The sequence below is a fragment of the Ipomoea nil genome, unplaced genomic scaffold (assembly GCF_001879475.1).
Source record: "Ipomoea nil cultivar Tokyo-kokei standard unplaced genomic scaffold, Asagao_1.1 scaffold2826, whole genome shotgun sequence".
In the NCBI taxonomy this organism is placed as follows: Eukaryota; Viridiplantae; Streptophyta; class Magnoliopsida; order Solanales; family Convolvulaceae; genus Ipomoea; species Ipomoea nil.
The window spans coordinates 2,565,119-2,582,085 of record NW_017619254.1 but is presented as its reverse complement, the minus strand read 5'-3'; the positions used below and the strand labels follow the sequence as shown (position 1 = coordinate 2,582,085).

The 16,967-nt window shown below is 33.4% G+C and overlaps 1 protein-coding gene across 1 annotated transcript; it reads left to right on the top strand.

The window, feature by feature from the left end:
• The first annotated feature begins 9,150 nt into the window (after positions 1–9,150).
• On the top strand, positions 9,151–12,739 carry LOC109158897 (probable anion transporter 3, chloroplastic). The gene is made up of 8 exons (XM_019306808.1): positions 9,151–9,860; positions 10,757–10,983; positions 11,139–11,487; positions 11,577–11,621; positions 11,781–11,927; positions 12,037–12,174; positions 12,253–12,286; positions 12,373–12,739. Exons 1-8 carry the CDS (start codon positions 9,375–9,377, stop codon positions 12,540–12,542), a joined length of 1,596 nt encoding a protein of 531 aa, XP_019162353.1. The 5' UTR covers positions 9,151–9,374; the 3' UTR covers positions 12,543–12,739.
• The last annotated feature ends 4,228 nt before the right edge of the window (positions 12,740–16,967 follow it).

The window sequence follows — 16,967 nt, the reverse complement described above, 5'->3', positions numbered from 1 at the left end:
ACTAATAATTCTATTATAATATAGTATATTCTTTCAACAATTTATTGAAGTATAAAGAGTTAATGTGTTTATTAAAATTCAAACACATATGTGGTATTGTCTATTGAGGTACAATTAATTACCGGAGTAGCAAATAAATAATAAATTAATTATTACATAAAAGAATGTGGGACAGAGCGTGAGTGTGCGGACTGGTGGTAGTTGGGATATGTGAACCGGCAATGGCATTACTATTAACTAACGAGTAACGACAAATTATTTAAGTTGTTGTCACCGAACCTGGCCACGCCACTGCCACGTCTTGCCAACGTGTGCTCTTTGACCATTGGCGCGTGACACCTTTCATGGACGGAAATACCCCTCACTTACGTTCACCTCCACCATACGGCACAAAATTGACATGACCTTTGCCTTTCCTAGGAAATGAATACCACTACTTTTTTGGATGACGACGAAATCTCGCTACTCTTTTTTAAATAATTAAGAATCAAATTTAATTAATTTTTGAATTTAAAAGTTAAAAGTATATGAAGAAATAGTAATAGTACACAACTAAACACCTAATAAGAGGAGTAGGTAGAGCCTCCATATTCGTGGATTATTTAGAGATATTTTAGAATTAATTCTCCCCACCCAAAATAATAGTTAATGTGGGGAAGAGTTATTTGAGAAATAATTATCCTGCAAGTGAAGGAGAGAATTCAGAAATGGTGGGACCCACCACAAAAAGTGAATTAATGCACTACAGGTGACAGCAACGCGTGGCTGTCACCATAGCGCACAGCGGGCACGTGCCGTCAAGCGCGCCTGACAGTCATAATTTTTTTTTTATATAATTTAATTTTCTTTTTTTTTTTCTGTTTTTCTCTCCCCTCCTATCTTCTCTTTCCTAATCACTTTACATTATCCCCCAATTCTCCCCAACTAATGAGGATGCTCTTATGACTTTTCAACGTCATCCAAAAAAACCATTAGTCAAATGGAGATGAACAAAGGTCTAGCCTCTGTAGTTCATGTTCAGTTGAGTTACCATGATTTACATTCTCCCAAATGTTCGGTCGGGTCGGAGTGTGGGGCCCTTAGGGGGCAAATTATGCTGTGCATCCGTATGCACCATGCATGGTGCATACGGATGCAAAAACGACGTCGTTTTATTAAAACGCGCGTCACTCCTTATAAAAAAAAAAAATTCAGGTTCGATTCCCAGTAATAACATATGAACTAAAATTCCAGAATCGATGAACTATAATTCCAGAATCGATGAACTATGATTCCATAATTTATGAACTAAAATTCCAAAATTTAATCTATGAACTAAAAATTTCAGAATGAATGAACTAAAATTCTAGAATCTATGAACTAAAATTTCAAAATCGATGAACTACAATTCCAGAATCGATGAACTATAATTCCAGAATCAATGAACTAAAATTCCATAATCTATGAACTAAAATTCCATAATGAATGAACAACATAATGCTGTTGCTGGGAATCGAACCTGAATTTTTTTTTAAGGGGAGACGCGCGTTTTTAATAAAACGACGTCGTTTTTGTATCCGTATGAACCATGCATGGTGCATACGGATGCATATCATAACTACTCCTCTTAGGGTTGGGGTTCAACTTTTGGAAGAATAGTCAAATAGAGAGTATATATTTAAATTAATCCACTAGTTTATTATCTCCCCTTACTATATATTCTCATATTTCCTAATATTAAATTTATAGTTTTGCACAAATTTGTGTAATAATCTTATATAAATTTAAGAGTTATGCATGGCATATATATTTATCTTAATTCAAGTATATCCATTGAAATACTTTTGCATGTCTATCCATTTACTTAAGGTTATCCAATTGCAACGTGGCTTACTCAGTATTCATACAGAATGGTTTCCTATGTCTTTCAACTTCTTGCTTTAATTATGTCTGGTGTATTTAGACAATTTTCTTACCTGTATTCATCATCTCACGATAATCAATTTTTGTATCGAGACACAAATTGAATTCGTCAATTAACTCAAAATGTATTTATAAATGAGTTAATACCTAAAATGGTCCCTCGACTATGCCATAATTACCAATTTGGTCCTCAACTACCATTTTTACCCAATTAAGTCCTCAACTATTTAACTTTTACTCAATTAAGTCCTCAACTATACAATTCTTACCCAATTTAGTCCTCAACTATACAATTCTTACCCAATTTAGTCCTTTGTATTAATTTGACTGTTTGTTGACTGTCAAAAGTCGGGATAAAATTATAATTTTACAAGATTTCTCCTTCCTCTCCATTTAGCAGCGCCAAACCATGCAGCAATACACTCCGATCAGATTTCGATCGTCAAAAAATCGTTGAAAATCAAATTCATGGGCTATCCGATGCACAACCACTACTTCGATACTGACAGGTTTAGAACCCAACCGGAGCTTATTGCTACATGGTTTAGCGCTGCTAAATGCGGAGGAAGGAGAAAACTTGTAAAATTACAACTTTATTTCCACTTTTGACAGTCAACAAACAGTCAAATTGACAAAGGACTAAATTGGGTAAAAATTGTATAGTTGAGGACTTAATTGGGTAAAAATGATAGTCGAGGACCAAATTGGTAATTACGACATAGTCGAGGGACTATTTTGGGTATTAACTCTTTATAAATTTTACTTTGGTAACAATCATATAATAAATGCGAGTTTTTGAACCAAAAAAAAAAAAAAAAAAGTTACATTTTTAAAAACTAAATTTCTACACTATTATCTAATAAAATATTTCCTTTCTCGGTAGTACATAAAAATCGTACAATTTTAGATCTCATGTAGTCATAATGTCATAATGTCATAATGTCATATTAGTATCTTACGGAGTGTTTGGTTGAAGAAAATTTAAATTCACTTCCCACCTAATTTCAAAGGTCACAAAATTTTCTTATTTGGTTAAAAGAAATTGCAATTCCCTCATTTTCAAGGAATTAAAATCCCATGTCCTCCTTGGGATTTTAATTCCTGGGATTTTGTGAAGAAAAAAAGATAGTGATGAGTCAAAATTACCAATCGTTATGCCTTGGACCCGTGTCCAGCATGCTTGCTGGACACGGGTAACAGTGCCGTTAGGCACTGTTATCTCCTTCTTTTTTTCTTTTTTTTTTCTTTTCTTTTTTTTTTTAAAAAAATTTCAGACCACTTTGTTATAGAAGTATATGTTCATAATTTTATTACTATATGTTAATAACTATACATTCATAACTCCATAACTGTACGTTCATAACTCTATAACTGTACATTCATAACTCTATAACTGTACATTCATAACGTCATAACTGTACATTCATAACTTCATAATTGTACATTCATAATTTTCGAAGCTCTATGTTCACAATTTTAGAGCTCTATGTTCATAATTTTATCACTATATGTTCATAATTGTAAGTTCATAATGTTAGAGCTCTTTGTTCATAATTCGATCAATAACTGTACATTCATAATTCTATAACTGTAGATTCATAATCTCATAACTGTAGATTCATAACTCCATAACTGTAGATTCATAACTCTATAACTGTACATTCATAATCTTCGAAGCTCTATATTCACAATTTTAAAGCTCCATGGTCATAATTTTATCATTATATATGTTCATAATTGTAAGTTCATAATGTTAGAGCTCTGTGTTCATAATTTCATAATTGCATAACTGTACATTCATAACGGCATAACTGTACATTCATAACGGCATAACTGTACATTCATAACGGCATAACTGTACATTCATAATCCAAAAAAAATAACGCCATTAACGGCAAAACGCGCGCGAATTTTTTTTTTTTTAACTAAATGACGCGTTTTTTTTAAAAACGATGTCGTTTTGGGCCCGTGTCCACAATTCATTGTGGACACGGGTCCAGGACATAATTTGCCCAAAATTACACCTTCCTTTTTTTTTAACTTAAAATTAATGCCTGACAACAATAATGGACATTCTGGACTTTATACTACTTATTCCCTTTCAATTCCCATGTATACCAAACATTGGAATTGGAATTCTAAGTAATTCTATTCCTGTATATCAAACAATATAATTTAAATTTCACTTTATTCTTAGTAATTCATCTCCCATGAAATTACAATTCTTTTCCCACGTAATTGATAATTCTCCCTGTTACTGTTTTTTTTTTTTCCTACCTTGGCAGCATCATGCAGTATGATTACAATAAATAAATAAATACCTCTTAACGTGCCTCACATGCACATGAGTTCGGTCCATAATTTGAACCCATGTGTGCCAAGAGAAAGCTTTATAGAGTTTTAATAAAATATTTCAAATTGAATCTTTAAAAAAATTATTGAGAAAGTTTATAGTCACGCTCTCAAAGCTAATTTTGTAATATTAGCTTGTAAATGACCACAAAAAAGACAAATAGACACGTTTTTAAATGTATTTATATTAGTATAAATTCATTTATTTTTAATGTGTATTAAATGCTATACTTCAAAGTTTTTCCAAAGCCTCATTTCCTCAACTTCATTAATATATTTTAAGAATTAAATTTCCATTCACCTTCTATTCATTTTAAAAATCTAAATAATTAAATATATACAATTCATCTCATTAATAAAAAGAACATGAATATACTTTAACTCGACTCTAATCAATGATAGATCCCACATAAAACATCTCCTATTCACATGTGATTTAGTGTCAATTTTCTAACACTATTTAAGTACAATTTGATGATTTTTTAATTCTACCATGGCAGCATTATGCAGTAAGATCACAATAAATAAATAAAATAATAAATATGTTGTAAATATTTATTTTATGGTTATTATCCTACTATATCCTATTTTAGGGTTGATTATGCATGTACTATTATTATCTGATATATAAATAATATTTACAGTTGTCAATGAAAATGGGTCATACTTTTATCTCATCTCTCACATTGATAAACATGTATTTATTGGAAAGAGAATAATTAATTTAAACTCTCAGCAAACAGAACTATAGCAAAAAAGCTTTACCAAACATAATTTATAAATACAAAATTTATTCCAATATTGAGGTAATAATAGATGATATTAAACTCTATTTATGATTTGCATTTCTAGGAATCAGGTTGCCCATTTGATTGTTAGGGAGATTGGTTTGATGTTCCTCCTTTCATCTTAAACGCTTTTTTTACCCGCATGGGCAGCTCAATTGGTCATAGAGGTGAAACTTTGGAAGAATGACCAGGGGTCGAGTCTCACCAGCGGCAGTGTGGGAACAACCTCTCAAAGTGAGGGGGGGTGAGGGGGGTTCCTTGTGCGCAATGAACACATATGTTTAGCCTCTGTGCTTCATGTTCAGTAGTTACCATGATTCCTCCCATGGGGAACCCTAAACCATAGTTACCATGAAGCACAGAGGCTAAACATATGTGTTCATTGCGCACAAGGAACCCCCCTCACCCCCCCTCACCCATGGGGAACCCTAAACCATAGTTACCATGATTTACATCCTCCTAAATGCTCTGTCGGGAGTTACCATGATTTAATTCCTCCCATGGGGAACCCTAAACCATAGTTACCATCATTTACATCCTCCCAAATGCTCTGTCGGGAGTTACCATGATTTACTTACATCCTCATCCTCTCAAATGCTCTGTCGGGAATTACCATGATTTACATCCTCCCAAATGCTCTGTCAGGGAGTGTCGGGTTGGGGTTCAACGTTTATTGGAAGAATGAATATTAGTGTTTTTTTTTTTTTTTTTTTTTTAAGTCAACTCTATGAGTTTATAAACCAATCAATCATTTGGCCAATTCAATTTAACTATGACATATAATAAGACGAATATACACAATATATTAGGGAAGGTCGCCGAATGATCACTAATAAGTTTGATCATACCCATTCACTCTCTCAATTGTCATAATGACGTTACATGTCGTTACAACAAACTGAATTTTGTGCTAAGGTCCTGTTAAAACATGAGAGTTATAATCATGTCTAATCATTATATTTATAATAAAATAGCTATATATAGCTTACAAATCATTAAAAGTTGCACCGAGCTAGCCAATTATCTCTTTGCATTACTCATTATATTTACTCAATACAACATTACATTCTCGGCTCTGATCGCATCGAGCTAGCTAGTCTTCTTCCTCATTCACAATTATTACCATTTTCATACATTCATCACTAAGCTTCAACCTACAATCATATATTGCGTCATTGCGATGGTAAGGTTGATATTAACACCAACAAATACTTTTAAAAAATTCCAACATGGTATGACGTTGGAAAGTTTGTTGGCGTATTATGGGATTTTGGCTGGCGTTTTATTGTGGTTTACAAATTTTAAAATTTTGTAAAAATATAAAATTCTAAGGTATCATATCAGATGTATGTAGGACAATTGTATAGTTTAATTTTTTTTTTTTTTTTTGGGGGGGGGGGGGGGGGGGGGGCATACTGTACATAAACAAAATCTTTATAAAATATCTCTTCATGTATGTTGGTTGTTGGTAAATAAAAATGTTTTATATTATTTATCTATTTTCTCGATGTAACTATATGTTTGATAACAAGTTAACAATGAAAATAGTTCTAGTCTTATTTGATAAATGATTTTGACATCTTTTAACAAATTACGTTCTGTGTAGAACCTGTTTTATGACATTAGTTGGCAAATGATCAGAATAAACTAAACCAATCTAGATTGGCTAAAATCGAGAACACCAATAATAATTCCAACAATAATTTAAACTTGAATTATTGTAGCTACCACGACTAATTGGATTGGAATTGCTCGTGGATGCGGCAACTTGTTAGTACATTGTCCGTGGGTGATAGATCTCCCCATCTATCCAGCAGGATATATGAACAATTGAATAAATTTAGGCAGTAGGGACCAGTCTGACCACTATCCGGCCTGTATTAAATAAAGTTAAAATAAAAAGTTGGTAGAAATGAACTCAACCTTTGTGAATTGTGATCTTAACAATAAGTCAAAGTACCTGAGGTGTAAGTCTAACACATTCAAAACGATTTTAAATAATAATAATAATAATAATAATAATAATAATAATAATAATTCAAAAGGACCAAAATACCCTTGAAGAGTTGAATACCATGTTCATGTTCACATAAACCTAACCTAACCCCAGTAATGGACTACATGCTTATTGTTTATTGTTTAAAAAAAAAAAAAAAAGAACTTTTGTACTTCTATATTTGTATTTGAATTTAAAAATTTGTAATTTAATACTAAATTTATATTTATATCTTATCGTGATTATATTCAACTATGCATAACAGTTATATGGAAAATTCTATTTGCATCACCTTATTTGTTATTTACACCATCAATTTAATAGGTGTAATACCTTTATAGGTGGTGTAAATAGAAAAATGATTTGACTCTGTTTGTCAAGTCTAGCTGAAAAGCTATAAGCTATGACCTGAAAGCTTAAAAGAAGCTGGAAGCTGAAAGCTGAAAAGCTATAAGCTCGGAGCTGAAAACTGAAGAGCAGTTAAGCTAGCTGTTATGATTGAAAGTGTTTGGTAAAATTAGCTTTTTAATAATCTGATAAATGTAAAAAGACTAAAAAGGACATCTTCATCAAATTTAAATTAGTTTGTTTACATATTAAAATTTAACATTTCGTCTTTAAAAAAAATTAACATTTTGAAATAAAATTATTAGCATAATCATGATCTAGCATCTCATAATGAATTAGCAATATTGTTGCAAATCTCATAATAATAATAATAATAATAATAATAATAATAATAATAATAATAATAATAATAATAATAATAATAATAATAATAATAATATTTGCGGTGAAAATTGCAGATAAAGATAAGAGAAAAAGATTTTAATTGAGAAGGGTAAATTATGTCATTTCTTTAACATAATAAGGATAAATATGAAAAAAAAAAAAAAAAAAAAAAGTTAGGAAGCTAGGAGCTTATTTTGAAATGCTACCTAAGATAGTGTTCCAAAATAAGCTCTTATTTTAAGCTAGGAGCTTATTTTGGAAACATTACCAAACAGAGCTTATAGTTTATTAGTAACTTAAAATAAGTTATAAGCTCCTAAATAAGCTCTGCCAAACAGAGCCTATTTCCACCACCTCATAAAATGTAATCAAACTTTAATATTTGAAGCAATGGAAGGCACTCTATACAACAAAATTAAACTTTATATACTTTGATGGATCATTCTCATTTTCTTTGTATCAAAAAATGTTATTTATAATATTTTTAAAGTAATTAGGTTGGACTCATTTTTTTAAGTAATTAGATTCAACTCATTTTTAGTCATCAATACATAATACGCATGTGAACAATACAAAATTAAATGTCGTTCTAATAAGTAATAAGGATGCCTATTTATATAATTAAGAATAAGTTTTAATGGATATCATACATACTTCAACATCGCACATAATGTGTTTTCCAAATAGAGTGAGAACTCGTAACGGTCATAATAGTTGTAACGGATATTAATTGACCACGTTTATCCAACCTCATGTGTTGACTTGAACCGTAACCCAACGCTCCTAGCCCGACCCCAGATCGGCATCCTTGCCATAGATTTGAATTTCTTCAACCTAAAACTATTCAATCGGGTCCAATATATACATTCATATTAAAAATATAGTTTTAGGAATCTCATGATGTTGTTAGCTAGTGTGTCTTTTCAACCTTTGTGCGCTCGTGCGATGTACGACATAAAATTTAACTTATTGTTGATAATGTTTTTAAAGACGATAAAATCAAATATGAATCATGCTTTTAATCTTTTTACATTTATCAACTTATCAAAAAATTAATTTTACCAAACACTTTTAAGTATAATCAATTAGCTTAACAACTTTTTAATTTTCAGCTAAGTTTAGCTTATATATTGTAGTCAACCCAATTCAAACTGAGAAAATTGTAATATGTAACATATACGATGTACCCAAAAAAATCAAACTACAAATTTAGTAATAATTAATTAGTTATCGAACCAACTTAATTAGGGTTAATTTAAACTGGAGGCAATTAAGGAGTAAACATGACCCCAAGAATTATTCAAGTATGAAAACTGAGAAGTAAAAGGTAACTTGTATTTCCCTGGTCTCATTTGTCACCAACCCCCATCACCTTCCTTGTATTCTTCATGTCAATTTCCTCACTTCTCGAGTTGTGTTGATCCCAACAACCTCAATTTGGGAAATTAGGTAGGTTTAATCCCCCCACTAATGTCATCGTTTTAAAAGCCTCCATCTTTAGACTGCCCACCTAGCATTTCTACATCCCAGTAGTTCTCTTCTTTCTTTCCCTCCCTCCCGCAAGGCTAGCCATAGCCATAGCCATAGCCAACCCCCTCTCTAAGATGGCAGCCGTAACGTCTACTGCCAAATGTCAACTACATTCCTCCAATCCAAATTCTTCCTCCTTTTCCCACACCCGTTACGGCTTGATCAATTTTAGAAAGACCCAGTTGGGATTCCAACATAAAATCCACACGAAATGGGCTCCGGGGGGTCGTTTGGCGTTGGCTAGTGTGGAGGGATCTCGGGGCTGTGTCGGGCGGCTTGTTCCTCCTCCTCCTCCTGCTGCCGCTGGTAGGATTAAGCAGAGAGGACGTGAGGTGAGGTGTACTGCGGAGGGGATAGAAACGGGGTTGCTGGGCGTTGGCGGGAGAGCCGCCGCCGCCGCCCAAGAGGAGGGTTTCATGGTCCCGGAGAGGTTCAAGGTGGTGGCTCTGATGGCCTGTGTGATGTCCTTGTGCAATGCTGACAGGGTTGTGATGTCCGTCGCCGTCGTTCCCTTGGCTGCTAAATACGGCTGGAGTAACGCTTTCTTGGGCGTCGTTCAGGTTAAAAAAAAAATAAAAATCACAACTTTAAATTTCTCTTTATTTTTAGTGTCCAATATATTTCATCTCTGTTTGTTTTTGTTCTTCATTGGTAAAATTCCTGTTTTTTGATGATTTTTATGTTGCTTTACTGTTCCTCCGAGGGTTGGGCGGGGAGAGGGGGGGGGGGGGGGGGGTACTCTTGGCTGCTGGATGGGGAAGAGAGTTTGAAGCTCTAACGTTGGCAGCCAAATCAAGCAGACAACAGCTGGAATCCAGAAAGGAATAACCCAAAAACCAGGACCAGTGGGTCCCAGGCAAGGGTCACGAAATCTGTAGAAATATATAATTACTCATCAATATAAAAATCCCAGTCGGCTCATAATGTCATTGATGATCATTGATAACAGATTTAATTTCAGACTGCTTGGATGTTTAGAACTGGGATCCACACCTTTTCATTTTCTTTTTTCTTGAGGTCTTGTGGGTTGGTAGCTTTCCTTTAAACCATAAAAATAAAAAATAAAAATTTGGTCTTGGTGGGTGTTAGGTAGTGGATTAAGAAGATGACAAGAAGGGCAAGACTCACGGCGGGGTTCGGGCAAGGAGAATTAGATTTTGGTTGCTGAAACTTTCTGTGAACTGAAAGCGAAATGATCACCTACCACAGATTGTTTTATTTTATTGCGAGTTTCTTCCAATGGCAGCCAACAACCAGTCTTTATTGACTAGCCACTGTTGTGAGAAAGATAGATTATTTGTTTAGTGTATATAGATTATGTCGTGCCAAACACCCTTGATTAGATTTAGTAGTTAAGGCAAGATTTCTTAAACATAAGGTTGAAAGTTTAAATCCATCATCTCCAGATTCTCCACCACTGTAAATTTTACCGATTGATATTATTTTGCATGTTTAGTCATCGTTCCTTTGGGGATACATATTTTCATCGGTAATTGGAGGAGCATTGGTGGACAAATATGGAGGGAAGAGAGTCATTGCTTGGGGTGCAGCCCTTTGGTCCCTCGCCACTCTTCTTACACCATGGGCAGCAAATCACTCCACGGTTGCTCTCTTAGTTGTTCGTGCTTTCTTTGGGCTTGCCGAGGGGGTAGCTCTACCTTCCATGAATACCCTTTTGTCCAGGTAATGCTGGTATTTATTGGGTAGGTAAAAACATAACGCTCCATCTCACGTAATATAGTTGTGCTAGTGGTTTTGAGTCGAATGTAAACTAAATATTTCGTGCTTAATTATTTGAAAGTATATGTAGCTCAGCTTTTTATTATGTCTACTATCAGGTGGTTCCCGTGTCATGAACGAGCTACTGCTGTAGGATTATCGATGGGTGGATTCCATCTCGGAAACGTTGTGGGATTAATGCTAACCCCTTTGGCAATGTCGTCGATTGGAATTTCTGGCCCGTTCATCCTTTTTGCGTCTCTTGGGCTTCTCTGGCTAACGATGTGGGTATTCCGGGTCACGAATGATCCACAACAAAGCAATTCCATCACAAAGGCAGAGTTGCGGTTGATTCAAGCCGGAAAATCTGATGCTCCCGTGGTTAAGGCCAAACTCCCCCCTATTCATCTCCTGCTATCTAAAATGCCCACTTGGGCCATCATAGTTGCTAACATTACCAACAACTGGGTAATCTTTTATTTCCGAAGAGCTTTTCTCCTTTTTTTGTTATTGTTTGAAGTTTGAGTAATGAATTTGAACCGGGCTCTTGAATGCAGGGATATTTTGTTCTTCTTTCCTGGATGCCGGTGTATTTCAAAACTGTGAGTTTATTTTCTCTCAAAAAACTATAATAATTTGTTCTTAAAGATCTTGTAATAAAGATGCTACTTTTTTCGTGGGCACGAGGGGCTTTACGATGAGATTAGGCAATTATGTCATTACGCATCTTTCAAGCTAATCCTACCGAAAATTCTCTATAGGTTTTCAACGTGAACTTGAAGCAAGCGGCTTGGTTTAGTGCTATACCATGGGCAACGATGGCAGTGTCAGGCTATGTTGCAGGGGCTGTGTCTGATTCCTTAATCAAAGCAGGATATTCCATAACATTTGTCCGGAAAGTCATGCAGGTAATTCGTGCTGCATATTCTATCAGGATCGAACCTTATTTTTATCAAATTTTAAGCATATATAACTCGGTTTAAACTTTAAACACTCATTTTGTCGTTGGCATTACAGTCTATTGGCTTCATTGGCCCCGGATTGTCATTGCTCTGTCTGAACTTCGCCAAGACACCCGAGGTTGCAGCCATAATGATTACAATAGCCCTGAGCTTTAGCTCTTTCAGTCAGGCTGGCTTTTTACTAAATATGCAAGTAAGTCGAAAACAACGAATTCAAGCTAAATATATTCACCGAATTGTTGCTCAATGCTGACCCGTGTCACTTGAACAGGATATCGCACCTCAATATGCAGGATTCCTCCACGGTACGACCTTATGTCATTTTCCTTCCCAGATTTCTTCTTTCTTCAAACGTTGCAGTAAATTAATCGAACGAAAACTTTATGAACAGGCATATCAAATTCGTGTGGAACAATGGCCGCCATAGTGAGCACGATTGGAACTGGGTTCTTTGTACAGTGGCTGGGATCTTTCCAAGCATTTTTGACACTCACAGCTTGTCTCTACTTCATCTCTGCCATTTTCTGGAATCTTTTTGCCACTGGTGAAAGGGTTTTCTAAACTCAAACTCCATTCAGTAGCCTAGCTGAAGATGAAAAAATACAGAAACAGTGGGGAGAGGAAACCTCATTGCAATGCTTCATTCTTTAGTGTCGTTTATATTCTAACATATGTCTGGGGAAGGATCAGACTTAGGATTGTATAGATATTTATACATTTATATATGGAGTATATGATATAATATATATATACATACATATGTCGTGTGCATCAAAGAAAAGAAGGAGAAGAATAACATTCTTTTTGGTTTCTTGTTGATTCTTTGATCCAATTTGATCTTTGTCATTTCAATTAGTCACATTTGAAAAAGCATTTAGGCTTGTTTGTGTATGGTTTGGTTTTTAATTTTTTATAAACTAAACTATGAAATTAAAATATCAGCTTTTTGTTTGTTAAGCGGTCCGCGAACAAAATCGCTAACTTTCTAGCTCGGGAGGCCTTATTTAAGTCTGGCCGGATAGACGGTAATTTGGTCCCGTTTCCTTCTCTGGTTAATGTTTTGGATCTTGACTCTATTTAATATACTTAATTTTTGTTCTAAACAAAAAAACATAGACACGTTGGATTAATTTTTGTTCTCACTTGCAAATGCCAGAGTCTCCTAATCCATTCTTCTACCTATATGTTATATACTTAAGAGAATTTAAAAGGGATAAGAAGAATTTTCCGTAATTAAAATATTTCTATCACTTTCATTACTAATTTTAAAAACAAGTAGAGACAACCCTAATCAAGTTGGTTATATTATTGGTTTGATGAAAAAAACAAAGCAAAAAAAGCAGCATGAGAGGGAGATCATAAGTACATCTACAATGATTTTCTCATTTTCCCTCCAAATTGTGAGCCCAATTCCTCCACATCACTCATCACCTTATAATTTCCACTCCTATTTTCTCTTTTATTTTTGGTGGGCCTTATTCATTCAAACACCTAAACATCATCTACGTAGTATTATTTTATTATAATCATGGTGACTCAACTGAACATGAACCATAGAGGTTAGACCGGTGCTCACTGCGCACAAGAAGCCCCCCTTACTTTGAGAGGTTGCTCCCACACTGTCACTGGTGAGACTCGATCCCTGGTCATTATTCCAAAGTTTCACCTCTACCAGTTGAACTACCCATGCGGGCATTTGGTATTTTATTCACTTTTATATATATATATATATATATATATATATATATATATATATATATATATATATATATATATATATATATATATATATATATATAAAATTAATCATTTTGATTTTAAATAAAAATAAATTTAAATAACGAAATTTAAAAATTTTAATCAAATTTTAAATACTATTTTTTGAAATACTATATATACCAACAATTAAGAAAATTTGGAATCAAATTTTAAATTCTATATATACCAAAAATTAATAAATTTTAAAATTAAAAAAAAATAATATAGAAATTTATTTTTATTTAAAAAAAAAACAAAAATACAAAGTTGTTTAGTTTAAAAAACAAACAAAAAAAATTATAATATGGCCGTGGGTAGGGGACAAGAGACAACATGTGCCCCACCCATTGCGCGTCATTTGTGCCGCATGAGCAACACGCGCTACGTGATTAGCATGTGTTGCTTACCTACGCAGATTATCTCTGGAGAAGAAGTTCTCTCTAAAGATTATCTTTTCTTCCCCTATAATCATTTTCTCTTGAGCAAATACTAATTTTAGTTCGACGAGTAATAACAAAATGACACGGTCAACATGTTTAATTCCTATCAATTTTCATTCACGACTATTGTTTTGATGCTAAAATTTATCACGCCAATCACCCATTCGTTTAAAACATGCCAAATTTGAAAATTTTAAGGGTATTTTCGTCTATTTTCAACTTAAGTGTTGAAACACAAGTTGTGTCGATCTGTAGAAATATATCTGTTGAGTTTTGAAGAGTTATGTTTGTAGGATTGTGTCTTTTAAGTGTGTATATATTTGTCTGGTGTCTCCCCCATTGAGACAGGGAAGTAATACAACAAATTCTTCTAAATCTTTCTTAACATGGTATCAAAAGACAAAATTTGAAAAAAAAAATAAATAAATTCGGTGAACAGTAAAAGTTACTATTAATCCGAAATTATTTTCTCAAATTACTTGCTATTGGTGAGTTCTTTTGTCAAATTAGTGCTATTAATCCCCTCTCTAGTCTTCGGCGACCCTGACCTATCCATTCCCGTCGCTAGATCATCCTCTACGCGCCGCCACGCGCCAACGCGTGAGATTGTCTCTGGCGGTATTTTCTGGTGAACTTCTCTTTCTCTGTCCAAAGAGAATAGTTACTTGTAGGAGTCGAATCCAGGCTATCCTGAAGTTCTCTCCACAAAGAGAGCTCATTTGTCACTTGAGCTACCATGTTGGATTATAAATATGCATTATTAATGGCACTTTATAATTGTTAGTACTATTGACTCTGTTACAATGTAGTATATGTTTTATACTTTCTCTATCTATTGCAACCTAAAGAGTCAATATTACACCATTGGGATTCAGTCCTCTGTAACATTTTTTTCGAGAAGAGTAAAAAATATGTCATCTAAACAAAAAATGTTTTTATTTTTAAAAGAGTTAATTACTAAAATGGTCCCTTGACTATAACGAAATTACCAATTTAGTCCTTGACTATTTTTTTTTAACCAATTAAGTCCCTCAACTTTAAAATTTTAACCAATTTGGTCCTCCGTTAGTTTGACCATTAGTCCACTGTTAACTTGGGACCAAATTGATAATTCTGCTATAGTCAAATGACCATTTTGGTAATTAACTTTAGGGGTGGGCAATTCGATTTAGTTTTCTCGAATCGAACCGTACCGAACCAAATTTGGTTCGGTAATATACCGAACAACTGAACGGTATTGGATTCTTGTATACCGAATGGTTCGATAAAAAACCGATCCGAATTGTTCAGTAAAAAATTGAACTGAACCGAATACCGTTTGATATTTTTAAAACAATATAATAATAATAATAATAGTTCTATATTATGTGTTATGGTGTTTACATAGTCCATATCCAAAGTCTAATATATAACAAAATAACAATCCAAAGTTCAAAAGGTATTCGGTTCGGTTCGATTTTTACCGTACAATTCGGTATACAAGAATCTATTACCGTTCGGTTGTTCGGTATATTACCGAATCTAAATAGTTTTGTATGCTATGTGGTTCGAGAGAACTCAACCGAATTGTCGACCCTTAAAGTTAATTACCAAAATGATCCATTGACTATAGCGAATTACCAATTTGGTCCTAAGTTAACGGTCAAACAAACGGAGGACCAAATTGGCTAAAATTTTAAAAGTTGAAGGACTTAATTGGTCAAAAAAAATAGTCAAGGATCAAATTGGTAATTTTGATATAATCAAAGGACTATTTCGGTAATTAACTCTTTTTAAAAATAATAATACGCTTCAACATGATGTTCCCTGTTTAATTTCACCAGTAGAAACATGAATGATAAATTATATATGTGTGTACAAAATACATATATTATTTGGTCCCACAACTATGGTGTCTCTAACAACTTTGATCCACGACTTTTAAAACTTGCAGAATTTGTTCACGACTATGACTTTCTTAGCAACTTTGGTCCTTCTGATACATTTTCAGTTCAATTTTTGCCGAAAAATTTTACTCTCATTTTAACATTGGAGTAAATTTGCTAAAATGTGGAGTAAACTTTTTTGGTAAAAATTGAACGGAAAATACACTGGATGGACCAAATTTGTTAAGAAAGTCATAGTCGTGGGACCAAAAATGCAAAAAACTCTGATTTACAATAACGCTAACTTCAACAATAGATTTTTTACTTAAAATAATTGTTTTTTTAACACTTACCTATGTGCATAAGTTTCAAATATTCAAGTTGCTCAAGTCCATATTTGTCGTTCAAGCAAATTTTTTCATGTTAAATTTTAATCTTCAAGTATTTTTCAAGTGAATGATAAAGTGTTTGTAAACCTACAACTTCTATGCTTCTTGAAATTTGAACTTTATCAATGTCAAAATTTTGCATGAAGTTGTTACCCTATGCATAGTTTGCTCTTCCTCCTACTCTTGCAAGAGCACTTAAACACAAAAAAGGTAAATAATTATTAACAAATTAATGAAGAGAAAAAAAAATGAAAAGCATAAAAATAAAAAATAAAAATCAAAAAAGAAACAAAATTGAGAGAAAAGAAGAAACTAAAAATTGCAATGAAAAATTCAAATCAATTTTAAAAGAAAAGGCACTACTATAAAATGAGTCATTTAGTAAATGACAATAGTAAGACATCTAAAATAATTAATTTTGGAAGCGTGTCTCTACTAAACACAAACGCCTATTGTTTAATATTTAAAAAATATTAATTGTAATTTGAAACTTTTAAATATAAGAATGTACTATAATTATGACACTAGATATAT

Coding starts and splice junctions, on each gene's coding strand:
- LOC109158897 (XM_019306808.1), top strand. CDS start 9,375: ATGGCAGCCGTAACGTCTACTGCCAAATGTCAACTACATTCCTCCAAT. Junction 10,984..11,138: donor ATGAATACCCTTTTGTCCAG/GTAATGCTGGTA, acceptor GTCTACTATCAG/GTGGTTCCCGTGTCATGAAC. Junction 12,287..12,372: donor ATATGCAGGATTCCTCCACG/GTACGACCTTAT, acceptor CTTTATGAACAG/GCATATCAAATTCGTGTGGA.